The sequence below is a fragment of the Notothenia coriiceps genome, unplaced genomic scaffold (genome assembly GCF_000735185.1).
Source record: "Notothenia coriiceps isolate Sejong01 unplaced genomic scaffold, NC01 NC01_scaffold00012620, whole genome shotgun sequence".
Taxonomy (NCBI): Eukaryota; Metazoa; Chordata; class Actinopteri; order Perciformes; family Nototheniidae; genus Notothenia; species Notothenia coriiceps.
The window spans coordinates 5,108-31,290 of NW_011345321.1; the positions used below are offsets into that span (position 1 = coordinate 5,108).

General features: G+C 39.1%; 3 protein-coding genes across 3 annotated transcripts in view; 1 reads left to right on the forward strand and 2 right to left on the reverse strand.

Moving 5' to 3' along the window:
* The window catches only part of mospd2 (motile sperm domain containing 2), a 5,540-nt gene extending 4,309 nt beyond the window's left edge, over positions 1 to 1,231 (reverse strand). The window contains exons 1-3 of the mRNA XM_010773570.1: positions 949 to 1,231; positions 802 to 859; positions 213 to 368 (exon numbers count right to left, since the gene is read on the reverse strand). Of these exons, the coding sequence (XP_010771872.1) occupies positions 213 to 368; positions 802 to 859; positions 949 to 981 (247 nt within the window). The 5' untranslated portion in view covers positions 982 to 1,231. The remainder of the gene's footprint in view (positions 1 to 212; positions 369 to 801; positions 860 to 948) is intronic.
* An 86-nt stretch (positions 1,232 to 1,317) lies between these two features.
* On the forward strand, positions 1,318 to 9,744 carry fancb (FA complementation group B). Its single transcript, XM_010773502.1, has 8 exons — positions 1,318 to 2,477; positions 2,566 to 2,721; positions 2,816 to 2,905; positions 3,779 to 3,907; positions 4,739 to 4,908; positions 5,554 to 5,981; positions 6,069 to 6,309; positions 7,690 to 9,744. The coding sequence occupies exons 1-8, from the start codon at positions 1,554 to 1,556 to the stop codon at positions 8,093 to 8,095; spliced, it is 2,544 nt and encodes an 847-aa protein (XP_010771804.1). The 5' UTR covers positions 1,318 to 1,553; the 3' UTR covers positions 8,096 to 9,744.
* A 3,346-nt stretch (positions 9,745 to 13,090) lies between these two features.
* glra2 (glycine receptor, alpha 2) lies at positions 13,091 to 24,759 on the reverse strand. The gene is made up of 9 exons (XM_010773503.1): positions 24,310 to 24,759; positions 23,554 to 23,675; positions 20,712 to 20,779; positions 19,065 to 19,288; positions 17,709 to 17,791; positions 17,486 to 17,623; positions 17,171 to 17,385; positions 15,599 to 15,748; positions 13,091 to 14,799 (listed from the first exon to the last, which is right to left on the reverse strand). Exons 1-9 carry the CDS (start codon positions 24,393 to 24,395, stop codon positions 14,515 to 14,517), a joined length of 1,371 nt encoding a protein of 456 aa, XP_010771805.1. The 5' UTR covers positions 24,396 to 24,759; the 3' UTR covers positions 13,091 to 14,514.
* Positions 24,760 to 26,183: the final 1,424 nt, after the last annotated feature.

Sequence of the window (26,183 nt, forward strand, 5' to 3'; positions counted from 1 at the left end):
AAAGTATTGTATTATAAAGTCTAAACACACTTCTGCTTCAGTGAAAATCTATATCATGATTTTGAAAAACTACAAACTGTTTTTGAACTATTTCATTTGGTCAAAAATTCCAAAATATTGTACGAGTTTAAATAAGATTGCCTAGCCCCACTTTTAGGTAACCATTTACATATCATAAGACAAACTTTTAAGCATGACTTCAAAGTTCTTACCATTTACACCAAATTCCTTTCTCCACTGAAGACTTTCGTCAATTAATTTCAAGGCATCTTCGACAACACAAAGTCTCCATTGAAGGTAGCCCTCCACTAGGGCATCATCTTTGTCAAGCCTTTCCACATCTCTGGAGTCATATTTATCCGTCGATTCTGTAAACACAACCCTAAGTGCTTAGTCACATGACGCTCGGCATACACAATGGTCAAACACAAGGTTTCACTTCCGAACATATTGAGTGTTTTATACTTTAAAATACTGCTGAAGCCATAAATGACCACATTGTGCTGTCAACTCATATAAAGTTCACCCAGAGGTCATAACGATATAAACACAGGCTGTATTACTCAAAAACAACTAACTGCATTTGGTAATAAAGAGTTAGCTAGGTTAGTTGTATATTGGAGCTTATCTAGGCTCTGAGCATTTAGGTCATGATGTTCACAAAATGAAAGTGAAGCAACAGATAGTTCACTTTTAGTAACAGTTAACATTATATTTGAAAATAACATTACCGCCACATTATTGCATTTGCAAGTGGCTGGTCAGGGAGCAAGTGTATGTCAAATGACATAAGTGAGTTACCTTGCAGGAACTCATTCTTAAATTTCTGTCTCGTCTCCTCAATTTTCTTCTCAATGTCCTGTCAAAACAGAGTCGTTTTATGTTACAGAGACACGTCTTTTGATTAGAGAGATTAACTAACGCATTACTAACGGTAGTTAACGTTACCTGCTCTCCTTCGTGTTGCTCAAGTTCGGCCATGTTCCCCTGTCACCGGGTTTCCGTCTCTGAGCTGGTTCCTTGTTAAGCTAGCTACTCAGCTAACGTTTAGTTCAGGAGAATCAGTGCAAACTGAGAAACTATCGTCCTGCCTTAGCCATTTTGGCTCCAGCATTGGCCACACCTCTCCGCTGTGTTGTTTGTTTAAAGTAAAAGAGCAGAGCGAGTATTCAACTGTACTCAGGAAAAGGGTTTATATCTAATCATTCATGCAGTCGATTCGTTTAATTATGACTAGCGCGGATAACTGTTTATCGTAAATATCGTCAACTCACTGTTGTTTATCAGTCTTACCCACAATGCACTCGGACTGACAGGAAGCGTTCGATTTGAGTTGGCGCGCCACTTCGAGTGTGCAACAGTCTCTATACAACGTTCAATACGGCTTAGTTTTTTTTCTCACAAGTACATTTAGCAACTAGTCGTCCATATGTATATATTGTTGAGGCTTCTGTCATGAGAGTGACAGCTCCAAGCTTAGCAATACCGTCAACTCAGCTTGTCAATAAGGAAAGATCGAACCAGCTCGGCATCCGAAGCTTCCCTCTTGCATAATGGAGTTATTACCCTCGGAAGATGTGTATCTAAATCCCCATCGTCTTTCCCTCTTTGGAAAGATAATCTTATTTAACTGTAAACGAGTTTCAGCCACACATGACAGCGAAAGAAGTGAGTTAATATTCTGCAGTCTTTCATTTGAACGGGAAGACAACGCGTTCCTGAAGGCAGCTGATGGAGCAGCTGTCATCAGCAGGAAGAGATCAGCGCGTGTGGATATTGTAAAATGTAAATGTGCCATAAACGTTCAGAAGAGAGTCGCCATGCCGTGCATTTTAGTGACAAAGAAAAGCGAGAGGGGTGGAAGTTTCCACTATAGTCTTCTCACACTGAGCAGCTCTAACAGACTGGAGCCCTGCATTGAGTTTAAACTCCCTTATCAGATGAACGAGAATGTGTCTATCCTCCAGGGCCCCACAGTGTTGTGGAGCCATACTGGGAATGTCTTCTTTGCATCTCTGCAGGCAGGAGAGGTGAAACAGATACCCATTGAGTTGTCCAATTGTGTTATTGGAGAACTTCCCCTCCACAAAGAACAGGTATTTGTTCTTGGACTAAAACATATTTCAGACCAATGCTCAAATACTCAGTCCACAGGACAAACCCTGGGTTATTTTGTTGAAAGTGGACATGTGTTTGATGGCTCTATGGTCTTGCCTCATCCCTATGTTTGCATCACACGGTGCATCTTGGTGCTGTCAGCTGAACAAGTGGATGATGTGCTGGAATCCACTTTGGTTGCAGCAACTTCTAATCAGCAACTTGTATATTTTGAGAATGGCATTGTGAAAGATGTGTGTCAGCTCCCCTTTGAACAAGCTGAAAACATTCAGATGGTCAACACAGGGAGAAATGGCTGCCTCTTTGTCGTATCTTTTTACCAGGGGCATGTATGTGCTATTCGCAAGGAAACATTTCAGGTAAACCAATGTTAAATATCTTTATTTTAATTCTATGTTCTACTTGACTCTCCTTCTCTAAGCCTATTTTGTAAACTCTCTCCCCCAGATAGCCTCCCACTGGTCAAGTGTCAGTTCTGTTCATGTGGATGACTTCCTGGGATGTGGAACAGACCAGATGCTGTTGGTTTTTAAGAATCAAGGCACAACAGGACAGCCTATAGAAACATATCTCCTCACTGACCTTTGTGGCATTTCATATTCTGTAAGGCTTAACATTTACTCGTCATGTGGATATTTCCATTATTAGAGAAACATTGGTTGGTGGTCTGCTAACTGATTTTAATTACACATTTCAGCGTGGTCAAGACGGTGGTGCACCAAAGACTCCGCCTCCTCCACCAGAGAACGATCTTCTCACCCTTAGAGCTTTAGAGTCCAGACTACAGGTAAGCATTCCTAATCTATTACTGGACCGACAGCACTAGTCTTTTGGAAAGGAAAACAATCCTTTTAGCATAGTCAATCATATATCCTAATGATATTATTAAATCATAATATGGTTTCTACAAAAAAATGAATTATTGATGCAAAAGCACAAATGAACAAAATGAGGTAAAGATGTGAACTCTTGTTCATATTACTAAAAATGCATCTGGCTTTATTATATATAGTCCTTTTTTTTTTTGACAGAACATTATGAGCATTCATATACAACACATCACAAAATAAACTATTTAAAATCATTTGTTGAGTGCAGTTAAGACATGCAAACCTTCTCATTCTTGTCATTCATTTTAAACTGTTAAGTCAGCTTTTCATTAAAAAGATAGCCTGGACAATCTAAGACCATTGTTCTTTCCCTGGAGGCTCAGCTTCATAGATCTCCTTTGCTGTCAATAAGCAGAATTCTGATGTCTGTTCTTTTTAGACCTTTATTCCCTAGGTACATCACGTCATGGTTGTTTGGAACATCTTATCAATAGTTTCATTCAAATTATTCCAGGCCTTAGTTTATTGCATCTCTAGAACACATAGATATGGTTGGCCATAATTCACATGTAGGTCGACATACATTTGAAATATAATTGATGTGTATATACTGAAGATGTCAGAAAAGTATTGTGTTAATACTGTAAAAAATATTGAAGTTAACCCATAACACCATACTATGCTTATAGTACATTTAGGGATGGTCAATTTTTTTATTTAACTTTCAAAAAACAAAATCTGGGGGAAAACTTTCATCTCGTAGACCCCCAATGTGTGTTTCATCTATAATATAGATCTAATATAGACTCTCAACTGTGATCTGTTTGCAGAGTGGATTGAGCGTGCTCCAGGATCTTCAAAGGGAGCTGAGAGTGAAGGACAGAGTTCTACAGCAGTCCGTCCAAGCCCTTACCGACGTGGTCTCAGAAAGAGAGACGATTCTCACCCAGCCTGAGCAGGTACAGAATATTGATATTTTCCCCTTATATTAGTGCAGTTGAAGATAGACATAAAAGGGGGACAGAGTGTGGACAACATGCAGCAAGGTGCCGCAGGTCTGATTTGATCCCACTGCTGTACTGTAAGTAAATGTGTCTCTATACCAGAAAGGTGCCCTCTCTAGCACTAAGACTAGATAACATAAAGTCTTATCACATGGTGTAAGCTGGTGTTGTTTTCAGTTGCATCTATGATAATAATATATCTGTAACACTGACATGCATTTCAAATCAGTTAGCAACTTCAATGCGAGACATTTTATAATAAATGTTTTTGGAATGTAAGAATATACAATGTATTTCCTTAAAAACTGAGATTAATATTACTGTTGGTCCCGCCCTCCTCCCCCTCAGTTCTTTAGGCTTTACTCCACCATTTGTCACTCATGTTAATACATTTTCATATTTGAAATGGCATCTCACATGAGGCTGATGTAGTAAGTGCTCCTAATCCTGCCTGAGGCATTGAGGAAGCAAATACAGGCAATAAATGCAAATGTCATTTAATGTTTTTGTTACTGTTGCTTTAATTTCCTTTTGCTGTGGTCACAAGACTTGCCACACAGATCAAATGATGAATGTGGCCTGAAGGAATTAAATAAATATGCCAGGAATAATTATACTGTATTTGACAGAGAGTATCACTGGCACACTCTTTGTTTTTGAATAGTATTGTGAAAGTCCACTAAATATGTACCTGGGCAAATTGAAATATTTAACATAAACTGCTATTGCTGTCAATGCTGTCACACACTGTCATCGCTGATTATAGTATTTGCACCTTCTGTCCAGGAAGGCCTTATTGCTCTGTGGGACTGTGACGAGTCAAAGGATGAGGCCAAGGCTGACGAGACACGAGACATAACAGCAGGGCCTTCAAAACCTCAAGTTGACAAGCTGTGGCATCGTATCACTGAGGAGCGAATGGTTGTGGGAGTGATACTAACTACTGACAGATCAATGTAAACATCATTTGTTTTGTAATTGAAATGCAATATGTTTGTCTGTGTGAAGAATGTGTAAGCTTTATGCACCGAGGCATCAGCCTTCTTAAATATTCCTTGAATATGACATTATCTAAACACTTTTCGGCAGTTCTTCTAAAAGACTACAAGTTGAGTTGATTTATTATGATAAAGATACAGGCAACAATACATGGCACTCCACTTTTAAGTCTAGTGAGAAGTGCTTATGTCTAGCTGTCAGACCACATCAATACTTCCTGATAACATTTGTTATTGCTTCTTTGATTGCTGCCAAATGTATATTTATCTAAGGCAAATGCAGGGTGGTAAACTGGTCATCAAGGCAACCTGTTATTTAATTACTCTCCAATTTCCTTTTTTGAAACTTATCAGAGTCCTCCCTCCACCTGTTCCTGTTTTTATCTGTGAACATGTGGAGGAAAGCTACTTCTGGCCTAATTGTGCCCTAATGCTCTTTGGATTGCACTTGTCCAGCTGATGGCATGTCGCCACCTGGAGATGTTGGTGTTTTTAATCAGTTCTCAAGCTGTCAGGCATTTAAAATAAAATGTGATTTCACTATGATACCCTACTGTCCATGTGATATCTGATATGTTTTATGATGTGTTATTTTTGCTCTAGACCAGCGGCCAGTGTGAGCTTATCCATCCTGACAGAGGCGGGTCAGAGCTCAACGCCTGCAGTCATCCAGACCCTTAGCCAAGTGTTCTGGCTCCCTGTGCCCCGCTCCTCATCATCATCATCATCCTCTTCCTCATCTGCCTCCACATATTCAGAGCCTGCAGCCAAAAGAAGCAAGCAGCACAAGGCAGGCAGAGCCAATGATCTCAACACATGCAGACTTGCTGTGACTGCTGTGTCCAGGCTGACACCTCTGTTGACCTCTGGCTTTGTCAAGTGCCGTGTCGTGCTCCATTACATCCAGAGACAAGATGCTTTTGCCCCTGTGTGCAACCCAAAACCGGTGGTCCTGCATTGTGGTCAAGTTGCTTTAGACATCCACAGTGATTTCCAAACCAGACTGTTAAAAAACCCTGAACTCAAAACAGGTAATACCAAAAAATTCACACAATTTGAGATTAAACAATTGGCTTGTGTTTGTTCATTGTTTTCTTTCTTTGTTTGTGTGTGTCCAGATGAGGTTGAAGAAGACTTGCTGAGTTTGATGGCGGTGCTGGATCGTTGGGTCTTCCTCATAGACTCTCCAGATCACAGCTTAGGTGATATGGATGGCTGGATTCAGAGAAGAGAGGGCTGTAAGAGGTTGGCAGTGAGCCCTCAGTATCTTCTGTTAAATTCTTCAGGACCGTCTCCTCTCATGCTGCTGCACTGGCATCAGATAACCCCATTCCAGGGGGAACTGTCAGTCCACTCCAGGTAAATAACTCGCTTTAAAAGAAGCTCTAAGTTTTCAGTACTGCTTCCGAGTTGTAAGTGTTGGTAGAATGAAGAGATTGGCCATAATCATGTCAGTTAAAGGTGGGGGGTAAGTTTGAGAAACCGGCTCGAGATACACTTTTTGTTATATTCCATGGAATGCTCTTAACATCCCGATAGCAATGAATATCTGAAGTGCTTTGACAAAAAATCCATAACAAAAATGTCATCTGTGAAAGCCGTAGTACTGTAAAAACCACGACCAATCATCTGAGCCGGCCCGGCTAAAATAACTGGATGGCCTACCTGCCTGTCAGCCTTCCATCTGTGCACAAACTTATCTCGTGCCCTCATTGGTCATGTGCACGTTCATGTGTGTTGGAGGAGGGGCTCTGTAAGGAAGTGGCAGATTTTCTCCGGTCGTGTATTTTCAAATTCTAGCGATCTCGAGCCGGTTTCTCAAACTTACATACCCTACCTTTAAGTGAAATGAATGTGAAATAGTGTGGCTTGCTTACGGTCCAACAAATGGTTTATCCATTTCCTCTCATAAAGTGTTTGCAAAGCTGATTTTTGGAATATTTAGAAACCTGCATTCGTTACATCCATATTTACTTACTAGTAAGGCATCAATCAACAGCTATATAGATGAATCTCCTATTATTTTTTTTTAAGAGGATTTGGGTTATCATTTGATTGTTAAAATGTCAGAATCAATCATTTGATTATTTGTGCTTTCTTAATAGCAGTCTTCTCCTATTGGTGCATTATAGCCACCTGCCATCCGTGCAATAGTGTGGCACCTGACCTTTGGCAGGATGTTGTTTTGCGTCACTCACGTTCATGTGCGTCCATTAAATGGAGAAGCACTGATGCACTTTACATTTTTCTATTAGGTCGAACTTTCTTTGGTTATCCTACTGGTTATGCCATTACGTTAACAGTGTGATAAAGTAAAAAACATAGACTATCGTGTCCATTATAGATATTTCCTAATAATTTACAAATGATATTACTGCTCTGGTTCAAACACTACTACGAGGGACTCGTACTGAATTATTCAATTGTATTTAAAATAACTAAGGAAGGTAGTAGAGATGGGCACATGCCGCTCAATTTATATTAATGGATTCAAAGTTGTCAAGGCTTTGAAGTTGACTGGGAAGCGTGTCCTTGTGATATTCCACTGAATATCAAAGTGATTCTCTGCCCAGCACTTAAAATGACAAATTCTGCAAATAAACTCTGAACAGGTAGGTGAGTATGAAGCAGCTGATGAATGATACATTATAAATAGACATAAAGAAACTCAGACATGTTTCTATCTATTTCAACATAATATTATAACGTGCAAATTGTGTCTCTGTTTTTCCTTTGCAGCCAGTTACAGACCCTCCAGTTCCTGAACTCTCTTCTGGCGTTCCTCCCTGCGTCCTGCACCATCCAGCCTGTCAAAGGTACAAGAGGACAGGAAGCTGCTCAAATGTTGTCTCTGGCACTGGAGAGAGAGGTGTTGTCGCTCAAAGACTGTGTGTCATCGCTGCTTACTGATAAAGAGGAGGAGAGGGATAGCCTGGGACAAGAGGAGACCCCTGAACCAGGATCTGTGAAGGGGCTCCAGAGGTGTAGGGACTTGTTTCAGCGGGACGTGGAGAGGAGTAGGAGGAGGTTGAGCCCCCTGGTGGAGGTGCAGAGTTATCGTAGGCTAACACAAAGCATGTCCGAAGTCCAGCTCTATGGGGATTTGGCAGCCCTGTTAGAAACTCAGAGGACTTTGCTCAGCTGATATGCTGTTGACGTGGTTGTTGTTGAAAATCAATAGGGTTCATCATGCTTTTTGAAGGTCACCTGTACTGAAAGAGGCCCTCTTTGCTGGCTTGTTTACGTCTCTGGTGTACCCTGTGTGCGTCAGTCTCTCTTGGGGTTTATACAGTATCTAATAGTCTCTGCTGCTGTGAAGAGCTTCAGCCTATTTCTACTGAATCACCTCTTCAGTTCCACAGCCCTAATCTGATACTGATGGGATGCTGCTCTCTGCTCCTGCTTCTTCTCATGTCCCCTGTATTTAAAAACACTCTTTAATGTCTGCTGCTGTTGTTGTTGTTGTTGTTGCTGTGTGCTTTTCTGAGAGAGACAGACCACTCTCATCCTGTAGTGAGCAACCGTTTGTGTTATTAATAAAGGCAACAGAGGATGGCAGAGCAAAGGGGTTACACATCTGCAAAGTGACTGGAGTTTACTGAAAGCTTTTAGTGGTGTTTTCCACTTACGGTTCATTTATTTCCCTTTCGAAACGATGTTTGTTGTTCCTTCTAGTCCTTCATCCTGTTTCTCCTAGGCTGTCAGCAGTGTTTGTTAAAATGTTGTTCATCCAAACCTCATATACTTGAAAAGACTGAGTTTCTTATATGAGGACTGCGGCAGCTTAGCCATACTGTCTGCTGAAATGTCAGGGAAGGGTTTGTGTTCCCCCCTGTGGAGGCTGAAAAACATGAATGTGCATTTAGTTTGGTCTGGTAGCTACTCTGTGAAGTACTCCGTCGGAGGAGAGAGGAACCCTCCCTTTTTTACACCTTTTTAATATGTCTGCTTCATTGCAAGTAACACTTCCACTGGCAGCTGCCACAGGACTCGTCTGCACACAGCTGAGTCATAATTACTTCTAATTGAGTGATTCCTAATGTGTCACTTTAGGATGGTAATGCAGTTTATGTAACATATACTTGTCTTGTTAGAATGGAAATAAAGCAGCTCAGTTAGCTTTTGTTCTTTTATTGATACGACTTGACTTTCCACACGAAGCTAGTTCACCTCACACTTCTCTCCCTCCTCACACACACACACACACACCTTTCTGTGGCTGTGACACACACACTTCTGTCACTTCGAGCACAGAAAAGGAATTGTGAATTCTGTACAGTAAATAACACCAGGGAGAAATACTTGGATCACACGTGAAAACGAAAATGAAATTGTATTGGTTCTCCCTAAAACAGCCCTGACTGCCACCCAGAGTAAAATATATGGTTTGTCATCCCATTATTGTCTGTTAACTTGTATTAACTGTGAGTGGTGGAAGAGGGCTGCAGGGTTTCGAGCCTCCGCTGAAGTCCTCTCACTTTAATGAAAAATGAAAACGTGGTAGATGAATAATGTTGCTGTTTTTGCATGTGTAACCCAACATCTAAATCCCATCTGACTTATTGATGCTGACAAATTGAACACAAATACATCTCTGCATCTTTGTCGATGCATCAACCGTCACTTAAGCTTTAGGCAGTTTCTTGAGTTAAAAGAAATAAAATGTGACTTTTTGTCAACACTATGAATAAATGTCATACTGTTATGTTTGTATTCTAAATGCGGTTGTTTGGTGCACATGGCAGAAACGTTCTGCCATGCTTTTGTATTTAATTCTTCTATTAATAAAATATCTAAAAACCTATTCTTGATTTATTCAATATAATAAGGTACGTTTATATATTTTGTCATATTATTTTGTTTGTGATGGACATGAGGTTCAAATTGTCTATTTCATTGTTTCCTGGGACCCTCTTGTCTGCATAACATTCTCAGATGGTGCGTAATCATTATGTTGAAACATCTGTAATGATGATGATGAATGGTGCTGCTGAGACATGTTAAATTGATGATGTGTGATGATGGAGCTGGTCTGGTGTCTTCCTGCTGTTGACTGTTATTGATCAGGGTCAGTCCTTGTGACTCTGAAACTCAGAGGGTCAACCAAACAAAAAGGGACTCCATTGATTAACGCCACATCCACACAATAGTCTATTCTGAGGGGGCTCAAAATGTGAGTTAACACGCCAGTTAAAAAATAGAAAATACTCACGAGTAAACAAATTTGAATCTTAATGTTTCCATATTTTAATTATTTAACCTAGAAGCTCAATTGTTTTAGGACATCTCACCAAATATATAACCCCTTAGGCCTAATACTCTACTCTAGACATTAAAAGGTTACACAAAATGTGAATAAAACCTAGTTTAATGTGCCAGGCTTCTTATTATAATTTTTTTTATACCCTTGAATATTCAGGCTGTTGGCAAGAAACTCTCACACAAGGTCCACTTCTCTCAAATACATCTCATGGCCTTCCTCAGCAGAGACGGTTGGCAAGTTGAAGATGGTTTAGTTGCATTAAAGTTGCTGTTTTCAGATGCTGATACATTTGAAAATGGCTTCTGGGGACACATGATTAAAGAAGAACCTACCAGGAGCTATAAGAAAGGAGTGCAGATCAATACAAACGGCCTGCAGGTGATCAATGAGAAATATTTGTGTTGCTGGAGTGCCAAGTGAAACACTTCTGGTGCAGCATTTATAGACCATGTAATGTGCATGTCCCTCACACACAGTGCTGGTTGAATATCAGATTCAACCACAATCTGATATCCTGTCCCAAAAAATCAACATCGCTTTCAACATATCTTTAAAAAATCGGAATAAAAAAAGAAAATCAGTCAATATCATCTTAACTTTATTTATTGTATGTTTATCTTGGTCAATATTTTAAGTATTTGATACATGAAGTACAATCACAAGTAGTTAGAAAACGATTCTGTAACCATAACTGTACAAAAGCATTACGGTACATTAGACACAACATTATGTGTATTACATAACATTGCATTTAGCTGATGCTTTTATCCAAAGCGACTTACAATAAGTACATTCAACCAAGAAGATACAAACTTGAAGAAAACAGAATCATATAAGTACATCAGGTTTCATAGAGCCAAAACATTTCAAGTGCTACTCAACTGGCCTTGATAAGCCAGTCCTTTATTAGTATATAAGTGCTCTGTTAGCAGTTCTTTGTTAGTAATTCTATCGCTCGAAGTGGAGTCGAAAGAGATGAGTTTTCTGTCTGCGCCGGAAGATGTGTAAGCTATCTGCTGTCCTGATTTCAATGGGGAGCTCATTCCACCATTTTGGAGCCAGGATAGCAAACCCACGTGTTTTTGCTGATGGGAACTTGGGTCCCCCTCGCAGTTTCGGGTGCAGCGAGCCGTTTGGCCGATGCAGAGCGGAGTGCAAGCGCTGGGGTGTATTAACATTATATTTATATTTTATTTCTAATATATTGCAGGTTATTGTCAATACCTTTATATTCTGACAGATATACAAGAGGCATATTCCTCTGAATGAACAGGAAACAGCAGAATTTGTTGCAGATTTTATTCATACTTTAATTCAGTATAAATGAATGTTTAATTAAAAAAAAGGCTCAGGCGTAAGAGACGCATTTTCGGCAGAATCCTGCTCCAGTGTTCTGAACTCCATTAATTTTCCACTTTTCTCTCGCACTGGCCTTCTCAATTGCTGTGTTGTTGCTATGGTAACCCTCATTTCTTGCCTCTCTCAGACCGCACAAAGCAGCCTTCCTAAACCTTAATGAATGATGGAAAGTTGTTTTCCCTCTTAAACACAATTATAAGCTGCAAATTATTTTCCCTTCATAAGCCGTCATACTGAACTTGATTGCATAAAGGCTATTGCATCCCTGCATAATCAAACAGCAATAACACTGGGGGGTGATGTAAGGCTGTGTCTGTGAAATTGATGGTATTTCCAGACTAGGATTAGTATTATTGATTAGTTTATAATCCCTGTGTGTGCATTAAAATAGTACTTGGATAATTCATGTGGCCTTCTTAATAAACCTGCCACAGACCATGTATTATTAATCTTTCAAATAAATGTTAGATAGATGGATCCTGGTATTACCCATACAATGATAAAGAAAAAGCATCATTAGTGTAACACCAGGATAAAAAGGAGCCACTCCTGTCTCTTTAAGGATGATATATTTGGGGTTTTTCATGTCTTTTCTACATAAACATGTGTCCCCTTTGTATAAAGAGATTCTCAAAGTTTCAGGAAAAAATATTTTCTCTCTTTTTGTCCTGCTCCATTTATATAAAAACCTGTCTGAAAATGAGCTGATCAGATTTTGGCCCCTGTATGATGTCATAACGATTATCTGGCTTGTGTAACCATTAGCCAATCACCAACCAAGGTACCACCGTCCCACCTTATCACCTGAATCTCCTCCTAGAGCACCATTGTGTTCTTTTTAACCAAATATCTCTCAGAGGGGCGTGGGGAGGGGCTCCTTATTTTCATCTAAAGTAACAGACAGAGAATCAGCACTTTTGAAGCAGGGCTGAAACAGAGGGGTTTATGGGATGCTACAATGATCTGTTTGGTGTTTGGAGCCAAACACTTCAGAGACATGTTTGTATATATCTGAGACCTATAATATATTGATGAAAAACAGTATAATAGGGGGCCTTTAAGAAACATCTTTATTTACTGTATTAATATCTAATGTATTGGTCCTCTCCTGTCTGTGTACATAATGCCAGTATTTTCCATTCAACTGGTAGGTAAACCCGAGCTGATGGAATCACAACTCTACAGTGTGAAGTCCATTATCACGCGTTAATGGAAACCCGCTGTCAGATCATATCTGTGTCACCCCGGGCCACCCAAAGATCCATGGCGTGTGTCATCACCCTGACTTATGGGCTCGGTGAGGGGACTGTGTTTGTGGTTTTCTCTGATCTGATCTTCAACCCGATCACAAAAAGCATTTCCATGTGTTTGTGTCTTATTTTGTCAGTATTTATTTTCCTGCAAAGGCCTCCATGTATTTATGTATTACATGTGAAGGAAGCAATATGGTTGCATCAAAACAAGAGAATACACAAAAAAACCTTAAACAAGACAGGAGATGTGGAAATAAAGTGGTGCAGTCAACTTTATTGATGTACAGACCAGTAAATATTTTTTCTTCAGGTCTAGCATTCACAAGAAAAGAGTTCCTCACTACAGTATATCAGGAATGTGAGGGCCATTAGCTGCTCTGTACCTTGACTTTAATGCAGAACTTCCTTCACTGTGGAATGGCAACATATGTCAAACAAACAAGCCAAGTGAAGGGAAACAGGCCACAGCGGAGGTTGAAGAAGTATACAGAAAGCTTTTTTTCTTAAGAACATAACCTTTTCTTCCATTACAATAAATATTTAATCAGACTAAATCTACAAAAAACATAGTCTCGAACTCTAAAACCATACCTTAGGTAATAGGGTTTTTTATTAACCTGGAATATAAATAAATGTATGTGCATATGGGCATATGACAACATTGAGTAATGCAGTGCGTGTTCACAGTTTGGAGGCCCAGTTTTAAACTTGGTCATTATACTTTTATGAACTTAGCCTGTGAAATATATGACGTTTTGTATAATCAATTATTTTAGAATAAAAACAAAAATGTGTGACTTTTATAGCAATCTGAATAAACTTACACAGATTTTAAGTGACATCAGTTGTACAGAAATATGATGTATAATACACAGAGAGAAAAGAAACAACAAGGAGTACCTTTGGATGTACTCTGGCCACAGGTAGAAAAGATCAAACACTGCATTCAACTCTGATAGACCATTAGAAAGAGGTGAGGCTTGAAAAAATAGAGAAGCACAGCACTTCATCTCTCCAAATCTTTGATATCTAAGGCCTCAGGTATTTCATAAAAATGCAGTATCCAATTCTCAATTCCATATTTTAATCTGCTTTGCTCTCTTTCATGCCTGATACGTGTCTCTCTCCTTTTGTCTGAAGGATCCTTAGTACTGTATGTGTTTTCTGCCTATATACTTTGACGTACATTAAGTTTGCTGCGTTGTTTTGTATAAACAGAGTGGATGTACCATGAGAGTATTAAAATATAAAACAGTCCTAAACATCCGTTAAGAAATAACCTTTTTGCAATCACAAAAAGTCTTTGAGGGTCTGGCTATGTTACTGTTACAAATCCATGGAATGTTTCTTTGTTCCTTGTACAGATGGCAAGGCAGAATTTATTTAAAAACAAAAACAATATTGGTCCCTATTCTCCAGCATATTACTAAGCATTGAGTTGAAACCATGTTTCCCAGATTTGGCAGGAAACATTATGCAACAGTACAACAACAACAAAAACATCTGTGTCTCAGAGCATGAGCATTACTGTATGATGCATGAACATTATATATTATCCCTGAAAGAACTCCACAATCGTCACCACCATGGTACCATCCAATACGCAGCCTCCCATCTTATCTCACCGTGCTTTCCAAGCATTTCTCAATCTGAGAAATGACAACAAAAATAAAGGTTGCTTGTCAAGGGTTAAGTCTTTACGTGGATGTCCTCGTACCTGATGATCTTGTAGGTGACCCAGTAGAAGACGTTGAAAATGAGGAACGCCAGAGGAAAGCCGGCCCTGGAGATAGTGTCTATCCTCTTGGCTCTGTCCACAAACTTCTTCTTCATGGTCTCTAAGTCCTTGGCGGCTGATTGTTGAGAGTTCAGAGCTGGAGCAGCGTTCTTAACAGCTGAGCCATCCTTTGTTGGCAGACATTGACTTGTATTGTAGCCAGCTAAATTAAAGCGGCCATCACGCATATCCTCATCCTGAAAAAACAACACATTCGCATATGGACAGAATTAATGTAGGCCCTACTCTTAGATACCGCACTGAAAGTGCTTAGTGTTGCTGTTAGCATTGAGAATTTACATGAACAGTAATCATGAGATAACGCTTTTAAATTATAAAAAGATGACCTGATGCAGTTTATTGATAAATCTCTCAGTGCAAGCCTAGGGGATGAATATTAATTCACTGTTTGTGCTACTTCAATATCTCACCATGAGTCTGGTGACATGTAAATTGGAAGTTAGTCACAGTGGTTCATTGTGCTTAAAGCTAATGCTAGAATGCTAGCATGCTCACAATGACAATGCCACATGGCGATGTTTGGCAGATATAGCAGAATTATTATATTACCATGCTCACATTTTAAATTAAACTGTTAATGTGCTAATAATTGCACTTAAACACTAAACACAACGAAGCATACAACTGCGGCTGAATTTCAGTTTGTAGGTGTTTGGCCACTTAACCAGAATTAAGACCTGATGACGGTGTAGAAAAAACTCAGAGAATCAGCTCTCATCCTGATTTTGCACATTGTATTTTTATTATTATCATTATGTCATAGTGACCTGGTAATCCGATTTATATCATGAATAGCTGTCCTAAATATTGGGCCAATTGACCAGTTGGTGGCACTACAGGAAAAGTTAGAGCTTCACCAGAGTTGTTGTGATTCATCTTCTGGGTACCATGAATGTTTTTATATATTTCAGTTTGGACCTTCCGCACACCACTAATGTGGATAAGTTTGAAATCCAAATAACTTTGTAAGCCTACCTTGTTATTCCTCCTTTGCCTTCGCCTCAGACGAAGAAACTCTTTCTGTTGCCTGGAGACAAAATTAACCCCGGCATATTCTAGCAATGCAGCAAATACAAAGAGCAGACACACAGCCATCCAGATATCAATGGCTTTCACATAAGAGACCTGGAAGTAAAAAACAGATATCTTTTGTTAGATCCTTGAAGGTGGCAGATATCATACTGGTATCAGCTAAAAGTTCAGGCTGACTTTTGCTAGATTTGAATGTTTCCGTATTTCTAAGCCCTAGATCAATTCTCCCATTGCAGCTGTGGACAATTTGCATTCTTTTTTCTCACCTAACCTTGCTCATTGTGGAAGTTCAATAGACTTCTAAATGACTGTAATTATAGGTCATGTTTGCTAACAAGTGTATCGGAGCTGCCAGTAATGTCAGTGAATTCATGGCCATAAATAAAGGGAAATAATTGCTGCCTTCATTACCATTAGAAAGAGATGAGTTCCCTTCCTGTTTTTTTGAAAAAGTTGAAAGCCTTAAACGTTGATCAGAGTGAACTCCTCACTCTTTGACAGCTGATTAGCCTCTAAAGAAAACAACTCAGCGTTTTAAGGGGCAGTTAAAGCATATTAAGGTGTTGTTTTTTAGAATCGAGGCTCTCAAAGGCTTCTCTTTAAATATTTAACAGTATGCAAGTCTTTTATGTGAGAATCTCTTACGCAGCTGCGGTCTTCGGTGCTCAGGTGCGGCCTGATGCATGGAGAGTGATTGATCATCAAGATCTGACTCTCAGTGCTTGTAGTACCCTTCAGAACATGTGCATGGTAATTCACTCTGATTGGAAATATGCTACAACAGAAAACCACTGCTGTAGGCTATGTACATGCTTTAGATAGCAACATCTTCACAGCTGTTACAAACATGTTGAATGCTGTGAATTGCACTGACCAGGACAACAGAGCTGAACTGTGTCACTCTCAAAGAAACTGTCAGCAGTGATTGTTGCCAGTTACAGTAGAGAAGTAAACAACCCACATTTAAGCTCCAAGGACGGGCTGTGTAAAACGAATTGAAAACGAATTGATGTATTTAGTTATCTTATATTTAAAATAAATGTGGGTCTTTAAGTCTCTTTATCTTTATCCCATACCTTTAAATTGTAATTATATAATCAGAATCAGAATCGGTTTCTAAGTAGGTTTACACAAACGAGGAATTTGCTTTGGTATGTGGTGCATACAAAGACACAGAAAGAAGAATACGTAGCAAAACAAAATAAAATAAAAATGTTACATATTTACCTATTACAAATATTAGATACTGTATTTAAAGTGGAGAGCTGTGCTGATTTAAAAGAGGTAGTGTGGAGAACAATACATATGTGTATATTTAGACATGTTATTAGAATATTTATTTATAATTATTTAATTATCAAATCCTTACAAGAAGAAGGCACCACAATCAGCAATGTTTGTATTTATAATAATCATAATAATTGGTGCATGCCTTCATATCTGTCTCTTTTATATGTTTCACCATTAGAGATTTTTGATGTGTTTTTTTTTTATAGAAACCAAACAAGGGCTCACCTTTGGAAGAGAAGCCCTGGAGCCGGAGCTTTGGGTGGTCATGGTGAGCACGGTGGTGATACCCAGTGCCACTCTGGCAGGAGCAGCGTCCATATTGATCCAAAAAGACACCCATGAGAGGATGACGATGAGGAGGGACGGAATGTACATCTGGATCAGGTAGTACCCCATCTGTCGCTCCAGATGAAAGTTCACTTCTATGCAGGTGAACTTACCTGAAACAGCGAGACACACAAATGCAGTTCAGCTACCAAAACATGAACCGTAGAAATGCAAAGGTATATTTGGTGTGTGTGTGTGTGTGTGTCCTCTCACCTGTGTTGTAGTGTTTTGTACAGTAACCCAGCTCCTTCTCTTCCCTCATAATGAACTGAGGCAGTGTGAGTCCATCTGACACCTGCACCGCCCCGTTCTCCAGCCACTCGAACACCAAGTCATTCATGGTGTACCCGACTAGAGAAAGAACAGAATAGACAAATCAGTATCTAGATATTTAAATGTAAATCTAGATCAAAACTCAGACAAAGTCAATGCTTACAACTTTCCAGCTGCATTGTACAAGTTTGGACATCCATCGGAAAGTTCTTCAGGTCCATTGGGCAGGACAGAATGAGAGTTAACCTGTGAGCAAGATGCAGTGAACAGAAAACAGCAATGAATATCTTTGTTTCAGAAAGCAATATATTTATTAAACTTCAGTCGACACATGAATAGAAAATAATCTGCTTGCGACAGTTGGTGCTTTTTGGTGGTAATCCGTGCGCCTTTTTCTCCTGTGTGATAGTGTCTGAAATATCATGTATGATTCCCTTCAGCAGGTTCCTATCACACTTTCATTACTCCAACTTATTGTTTCTCTCATGAACGGAGGGAGCGACTAACCACCTTTCATCTCTCCCGTTGACCCGCTCCGCCTCCACACCTGAGCCTCTCTAAATGGACTCAAAATTGATCTTCACATCGCATCATTGCGGAGAAAATTGAATGCTGCGTGTGATTGAAGTTGTATTGAAATAAAATGAAACATATTTTCATATCTTGTACTGAGTTTTGTTCAGATTTTCTGCCGATGGGGTTTCAAAATGTCATCCATCCTGTCTGCTTGTTTCAGAGTCTTTAGCAATGGTTTTATGGATTACACATCTTCTGCATTATTTTCATACGCACAATAGATACAGGGGCAGTTGTTGCCAATGAAGAACTGTAAGTCTCATGCTCCAAAAATATAACATACAGTACACTTAAACACATAAAAAAATGTTATGAAATAGTGACGTAATGGTGTAATTGAAATGCAGGTTTATACATATAAAATAGAAGGCAGAAAATAATCTAAGATGAAATGCTGTACAGAAGAATAAAACATTGTATGATGGGAATATGGAATAATAGGGTGTGTGTACCAAACACATATGTAGTGTTTCTTCACAGAACTCAGGTGTTCAACAGTCCAACATGAAGACCGATTCCCACTTTTATCTTTGCTTCGGATTCCCCACAATGCCCCTGAGATTAGCTGGCCCTCTTCCAATCAGTGTTCTTTTATCAAAAATCGACATCGCATATTGGGATGTACTGGACTTCATTGAATTATGCCATTTCAAAGGTGTGATCATAATGTGATAAAATCCATTTAAAACTATCTTTTAGATTGACAGTCTTTGATGTTTGAGAGGAAATGTAAGAAAAGCAATATGTGGACATGTCCTTGGGTGATCTATGCATCAGAGCTTTTGGTTCTTTGCAGATTCATTTTTCACTCAGCACAGATTCCTACAAAATCCCCCGGGGTAAACTATGTCTAACAGTTATTTTTAAATGATGAATTTGCCTTAAATCATCACTCTTGTGTTAACCTCCTTCTCGACTTGTTTTAACTTGTGTTTATCTTCACCTGATACTGTAGAGAACAGTCCCATCTTTGAAGATCCGCAGCAGCTTGTTGTCTGTGGTCACATCGTGGAAGTTGGCCCCTTTCTCGTTGGCAAAGAAGAGATCGGGCTTCCATATGGAGTCCAACATGGATGGGTCCAGGTCCAGGGAGGAATCTGGATATTTGCTATACGCCAGCCGAGGGTCATTCCACTTCTGACGCAGGAAGATGTTCACTCTGTAATCCTGCACAGATGACAAGTGGCTTTGCATATTTTCTAATCCAGCGATTGGGGTTATGAGAAAGCAGTCATCTGTATTGGTTTTAAATATTAGTTATCTTTCTGATGAGGTAAATAACAAATTTACATTGGTAACCTTCTGTCTCCATTATTATTTAAAAAAATCAATCTGATAAATGGAAAGCAAGCAGGCACTCAAATTACTCAATTGCAATGCTGAGGTATTACCATACTACTTATTATTTAATTATATACAATAAAATATGTATATACAATTATGTAATAGAAGAATGCTCTGAAGGAACCATTCTGCATAATGAGTACTTTTGATTACTAAAGTACACTTTGTTGCTAGTAGTTGTTTACTTGTACTTTAAGTATCACATTTCACTCAAAAACAGTGCTGTAATAATAATGATAATAATAATAATAATAATAATGATAATAATAATAATGAAAACACATGAAAAATAATAAAATGGATGAGAAACAAGACATTTATTTTAAGACAGATTTGGCAAAATCTATATCTTGCAACACCATCAACCATCATCTAGGTGCCTATATGATGTTACATTATACATGATGTTCACATGACCAGTGTGATGATTGTCCATTGTTGCAAGTTGAATTAGCAAACTACTGACCTTATAATAGTTTTTCTTATTTACCATCTTTTTTTTCACCGCCATTATAGAAGCTAATGGTGGATTTATAAGATGAAGTGGCTGATGAGGAGAACTCTGACAGTGCAGTAAGTAAACTAAGTTTCACAAAGCTCAGTTTCTCAGAGTAATTGATATGTCATGATGATGAGAGGCCCTTATGTTGTTTGACATTTCATCAGAATATTGGCGGTTCAAAAATATTTGCATGCGTGTCTAAAGCTGTGTAATTTCCTGGCAATCTTATGAGCCCCTGCTCACGCGCAAATTAACAACCTTCATTCACGATTTAAGTACTAATTATCACTCATTATGAATCCTTTAATCGTGATGAGTTGAGATGCAGCCTTAAAGGTTTTATATTTGTACCCCTTAGGCATGTCAATGTTTCACATCGTATTGTAGATCAGCTGGTATGAAAGCCCCCCCTTCCCTAGAGTTATTGGCTGCACTTAAAGGGACTTGCCGGTTGAAATGTATTGTATTAATTATTAAACCAGCTTGTGTATAAGGGCTGTCAAGGGAGAAGAAACCAATACTTATTTGCATAAACGTATAACAGATTTCTGTGTCTTATCAACCGCCAATAGACTCTTTTATGTCAAAAACAAAGTATTTTTGTGAACAGGTACACATAGCAATGATAAATGTTTTTTGAAAAAAAGGTAGGTAAGGTAGAAAAATTAAAAATAGAATGATTCAGTCTTAACTTCTGAGCAAGAGTCAGGACTTTAGATTGTCCAAGCACAGCGCTCAACTCACCATTGTAGTTTCTGCTATAGAACCAAAGCTGTTGATAAATATGTTGCAGGTAACATTAACTGGTGGACCTGCAGGTTGAGGGATAGATAACACATTGTGCAGAAATCAGCCAAAGTGCCAGAGGAACTCACCATGGTTGTCTCTGTGACAGAGCCGAAACTGTTGATACAAATATTGTATGTAACATTTACGGAGGGACCTGTGAAATGGAATGACAACCACATGACAGGAGAAACCCTTAAACCATATGATCAGGGCCAATGGGTTTGGATGAAGTTATTTCATCAGGATATTTGGGACTTTGGTTCACAAGCTGCTGTTCCACTGAGTGTGTCAACATGCATTAATACCAACAAGCACTATTTATTTATTACATTTTCTTTAAGGAGCTCCAGAGTGGATGGCGACATGCTGCATGCTGTGTATAACAAGACACAAAAGATCAAAACAATTGTGGTAAATGGTGTGAAAATGTATACACCAACTAAATATATGAATTACTTGTATTAATTAACGTCAAACTGTTTCACCTTGTTAGAATATTGATGATTGTGAAGTGATGTGGTGATCTTCTGTGGTTAACACACTTTTACATTTATTTTTCTGCATTCTGTGTTTAAGAATTCAGCACACACTACATGTACACCACGACAAACACATACACACACAAACAGTAATTTAGATCTGCAACTATAATTCTAATAATCAAATTAATCTGCATCAAATTTGACAGTTTACTACAAAATGCCAAATAACTTACTTGTTACAGCCTATATCAAATGGGAATATGTTCTACATCTTCCATGAAACTACAACAATTATGATTGTTGGTTATACAAAAATAAGACACTTAAATATTTCAAGTTTTTGTTGTACTATTTTCTAACAAGAATCAATTATTCAAGAGAGAAATGCACCCATATTTTTGATTTTCATCAGTTGCAGCCCTAGTCATTTGTTAGTATCAAAACACTTAAGGTAAAAAGTACCATGCATGCTATAACGAGTAGTGTCCTTTTCATGACCTAAACAGAAATCTCGTTGCGAGGCTAAGACCTCAGTCAAAGCAAATGTGTTTACCGAATCTGATAAGTGAAGTTTTAAGCCCTTGGAAGTGCCCTTCCTCTGTGCTTTTCTCATCAATATTGCATGGCACTAGGTATTCATATTTGCCTCAGTTTGTCGTCAGGTAGCTACATTTAACAGCAGAAGCAGGAGAAAAAAAAAGAAACAGTACCTGCACACAACAAAGTCAGCAAGGAAATCTAGGTCAGCCTTCAGAAATACAGTTCACCGCTCTCTTCAAAGTATGACTTGGAGGATCGCAACTGAAATCATCTGTTTACATCGCAGTGGGTTCATGCAAAAGTGTTTGTTTTCTAGCTATGAGATTATAAAATGTGTATAAAACAAGAAGCTGTATCTGCAGAGAATACAAATATAACCCAGCACCATTAAAATCCTTCTCATTGCATCTTAATCCACGTGTGCTCGGCTTCTCTTCATTAGAAACAGTTGCTTTCACTTCCTATCCCCCCTGAAAATACCAGCCGGTGTTACACAGGCTGTCCTCATCCCATTTTATGTCCATATTCTTTCCTTTTCCAGCAGATGGAGAGAAAAGATCTCAGCCGTGTGCTTCTGAGTCCTGTTGATCAGTCCCCATACTACACTTTTTTGGCTGCTTCAACAACTGGAAACCCCAAACCCCCCACAACAAATCCCAGCCCACCTGACCCACCCAGAGCGGGCCTGAGCCCCAGCAGCCTCTCCTCACTCAGCTCTGTTCCACTGACAGATGCTGTGTGTGTCGGTGTGTCCCCTCTATAACAGCATCAACAACAGAGGGAGTCAGTAGCCTGCAGGCTTGCCTATGGAGTTACCAACCCTAATTTGGCCTGTCATGGGGGCAACCCTGTCCCTGATTTTTGTTGTTTGGTTTCTAAAATATCACTTAATCGAGATACAGATTCTGTCATTCAACCCTTAAAACTCATCTTTTCAACATCGCCTTCCAACAATAACTCAATCTCTCCCCCTACTTACACTTCCATTTCGGCCCCCTGATTTATGTTTATTTATGTTTATGTTATATGTCTTGTCCTTGTATGTTTCTTTGTAAAGCGACCTTGAGGTTATGAAAGGCGCTATATAAATTCAAGTTATTATTATTATTATTATTATTATTATTATTATTATTATTATTATCATTCTTGTTAGAAAATTGTAAAAAAAAGAAGCTTGAACTAAGAATAGTACAAAATAGTAAAAAAAAAAACGATTTAAATGTCTTGTTTTTTATAATCTAACAATCCTTTTTTTTGTAATATCATAGCAGATTAAGAAAATATTCCCATTTTAGATGAGGCTGTAGCCAGTCATTTATTTGGCATTTTGTAGTAAACTGTCAAATTTGATGCAGATTCATTTTTCTGTCGATCAACTATTTGATTATAAGGCTAGTTGCAGCTCTAAATGACTGTTTGTGTGTGCATGCGTTTGATTTGACCACATTAAAACAAACGTGCAATGAGGGGTTAGATGGTGATTTAATTCAAGCCAGGACAACCATGTTACTGTCAACTGAAGTGATTGATTGTGCTTGTGTAAAGCCTGGCAGCTCAGTGTCTTAGCATCAGATAAAAGCCCATGGATTTCCAGATAGGTAATAATGTCAAAGGGAATGGGGGGTGGGGAGGGGGTGGATACCGTTTTTTTGCATGCAGAAATTCTCCATGAACACCACTTGAAAAAAAAGGTGTTTCTGTGGTTGTGTTGAAAAGGTAAAACTAAGTTTGAATTGACATGTGTGAAGATATCCAAAATACAGTGAAAAACAAACCTTTAAAATTCGGTCTTATTCGTGCATCATACCCGGACGTGCGACCCATGAGTGAGTCCAGAAAGTCTGACGGAGACAGGTTGGTGGATGATCTGGAATCGTACTCCTTGGCATCCACAACTCTGCAACACACATAGTGAGATAACAACAAAATCACTTTATCAAACTAAAGTCACGGCTGAAACCCAGGAGTTAAACCTTATCTGTCGCCTAGCAGCTGCCAGGGAGTGATGGGCAAGCACAGAGAAACTAGAAAATGCGTTTAAGAACACACACGTATCGGACAAATATGGGATTTCGACGTCGTAGGCATTTCGTTTTTTATCAGAAAGAGCTACAATTCTGTCACATCATGCAAGATTACCGGACAGATTTCACAGCGTGATGTAGTTCCATTTTATACATCGTAGATATATTAGTATGATGACACAAGAGATTGAATAATAATAAAATGACATGCGTAAATCTCACACAAAAAATAACACTGAGGTATTGGACAGTTTGCGCACATGTTAAGGACGAAATGGTGCTTAGAAATACCATTTAAACTGTTGAAAATGGAGAGTAACTTTAGTTAGCCCTAATCAAACTCAAGCAATTACCAACTTAGGCTGTGCAGAGGGAAAGTCAATGCTTATATCTTGCTTGTTTAACGGCGCCTACAATTAGTAATATATCGTATTTACCAAACTAAAGAAGGGATAACTAATGTGCTTTCATATCTGTAAATTCATATCGGTAAATGAATTGACTTACCTGAAGTTGTTTGTCGCCATGAGATATGTAAATAAAGCTGCCAAAACCCTCGTGAAAAAGCGATTCATTCCTGGAGGTTTCCCCATGTGCTCACTTTTTCATTTCTTCCATATGTTTTGGTCAAACACATAATCCAAATAGGGGTACCGCTTTCTTCCTGACCAAGTCGCGGGCGTTTGGATGTTCTTGTGTCACACAAAAATACATGAGACATTCCTCGAGGCAGCCACAGATCATAGTTTAGTTTCATAAAACTCCCAAAAACAGATCTCCGAAGCAGAGGTGTGAAGAAACATCAGTCCTGTGGTCAAACGCCGAGGGTGAAACTCCAAAAACGCTCGAAAATCTTTTGGCTCAGATCTGAGAGCTGGCTCTGTGAAGACAGCCCCGCTGGCCCCTGTTGGTACTTATGAAGTGAAATCTTTCGCAGGTCCTCTGTTGAGGAATGGGAGTGAAACGCCTTTTCTCATTTCAGAACTTGGAAAGCTCCCGGCTCCATTACGCGCAAGCGCAAGGCTTAAAAGTGATAGACGTGAGCTGGTTTTTAATAAGTCCAATGAACGAGGGGGGTAATCATTAGGAACAAATTCAATCATTGTCTTCAGTGTTGTTACGTAACGAAAGGTTTCCGTTTGTAATGTCACAGCGTTACTATCAGGGGAATCGCGCTAGCTCTGCATCATGGATCAATTGGCCTCAGTAAGATCCATGTTTCCCACTGGTGTATTTAAGCAGAGGAAATTAGTCAAATGTCACATTACAACCTTTATTAAAAATATACCTTTGACAAATACCGAATCATAAGCATAACAGGAAACAACACACTCATACTGTGGGTGTACAACATAGGATTGCCTGGGTTACTCTGACATCATCTTTGGTTTAATTTTTTACACAATGTGCCTTTTTTGTTCCCATTCTTGTCTCTTTAGAGCAACCTACATCCTCACACAGATATGAAAAGTGTAAACAAAGGACGCACAAGCCATAAGCCACTGGGAGAGTATTTGGTACCCTGGTTGCCCTGGAAACAGATTTCCGAGGTACATCATTGGAAATGCTGAAAGGTTGGCCTCCCAGAGCGAGACTGAAGAGAGTTGACTGACAGACACAGACACAGACGAATATGGCAGAAATATACTACAGGTTGGATGGAGCCCAAGGGTGGAAGGGTTTAGTAGGCTGCCACACAGATTTAGTAATAATTATTCAATATATATGTATATACAATCTTGGCATTGATGCAGAGGCTGCATGGGAAACCTGGCAGCGTGAGGATGTGAGTGGGATGTGAGGCTTCATGGACCACAGGCATGAATGACTCATTCCACATGAACACAACGGTATGTGCTGTGGAAGAAACAGCTAAACTTAGCGGAAAAAAAAAAGTATTTAATTCACATCAAGCCAACCACAGACATCTTATTGTGAGATGACGTTCAGCACATCACACGCCTCATTGCTGTGACATCAGGGCCATATTACACTTGAGTCTGACACCTGGTAACTGACCAGTTTCCAGATCTCCTTGGCCTATCTAATCCTGAGGAGGAGTCATCGTATTTGAATGCTAAAGCCCAAATTGCAAGTGTCATGTTGTATCTCATGGTTGAGGATGTATGGCTTGCTCTGGTCTGGGGATTCAACGTCAGCATGTCATCAGAGGTCTTATCAAAGTCGTGTTCTGAAGCATGTTTGACTCCATAAATAATGAATGCATGTATGAATGATTTACCAACAGGCACACATACTGCATGTTCAGAATAACAAAAGCAAACATACAAACTTTGTCTCACTGGTGTTATGATGATGTGTGTTATGATGATATGTATCATGATGATCGACATGGATGAATTCCAATTCCAATGCGCCTG

Excerpts from the sequence above, each read along its gene's own strand:
- fancb (XM_010773502.1), top strand. The coding sequence starts at position 1,554 with ATGGAGTTATTACCCTCGGAAGATGTGTATCTAAATCCCCATCGTCTT. Across the intron at positions 2,722-2,815 it reads TTTGTGGCATTTCATATTCT|CGTGGTCAAGACGGTGGTGC; the intron begins GTAAGGCTTAAC and ends TACACATTTCAG. Across the intron at positions 3,908-4,738 it reads TTCTCACCCAGCCTGAGCAG|GAAGGCCTTATTGCTCTGTG; the intron begins GTACAGAATATT and ends CCTTCTGTCCAG.
- glra2 (XM_010773503.1), bottom strand. The coding sequence starts at position 24,395 with ATGGGGAAACCTCCAGGAATGAATCGCTTTTTCACGAGGGTTTTGGCA. Across the intron at positions 23,676-24,309 it reads ATGGCGACAAACAACTTCAG|AGTTGTGGATGCCAAGGAGT; the intron begins GTAAGTCAATTC and ends TGTGTGTTGCAG. Across the intron at positions 15,749-17,170 it reads CCAGGGCTTCTCTTCCAAAG|GTCTCTTATGTGAAAGCCAT; the intron begins GTGAGCCCTTGT and ends TTTTACTTCCAG.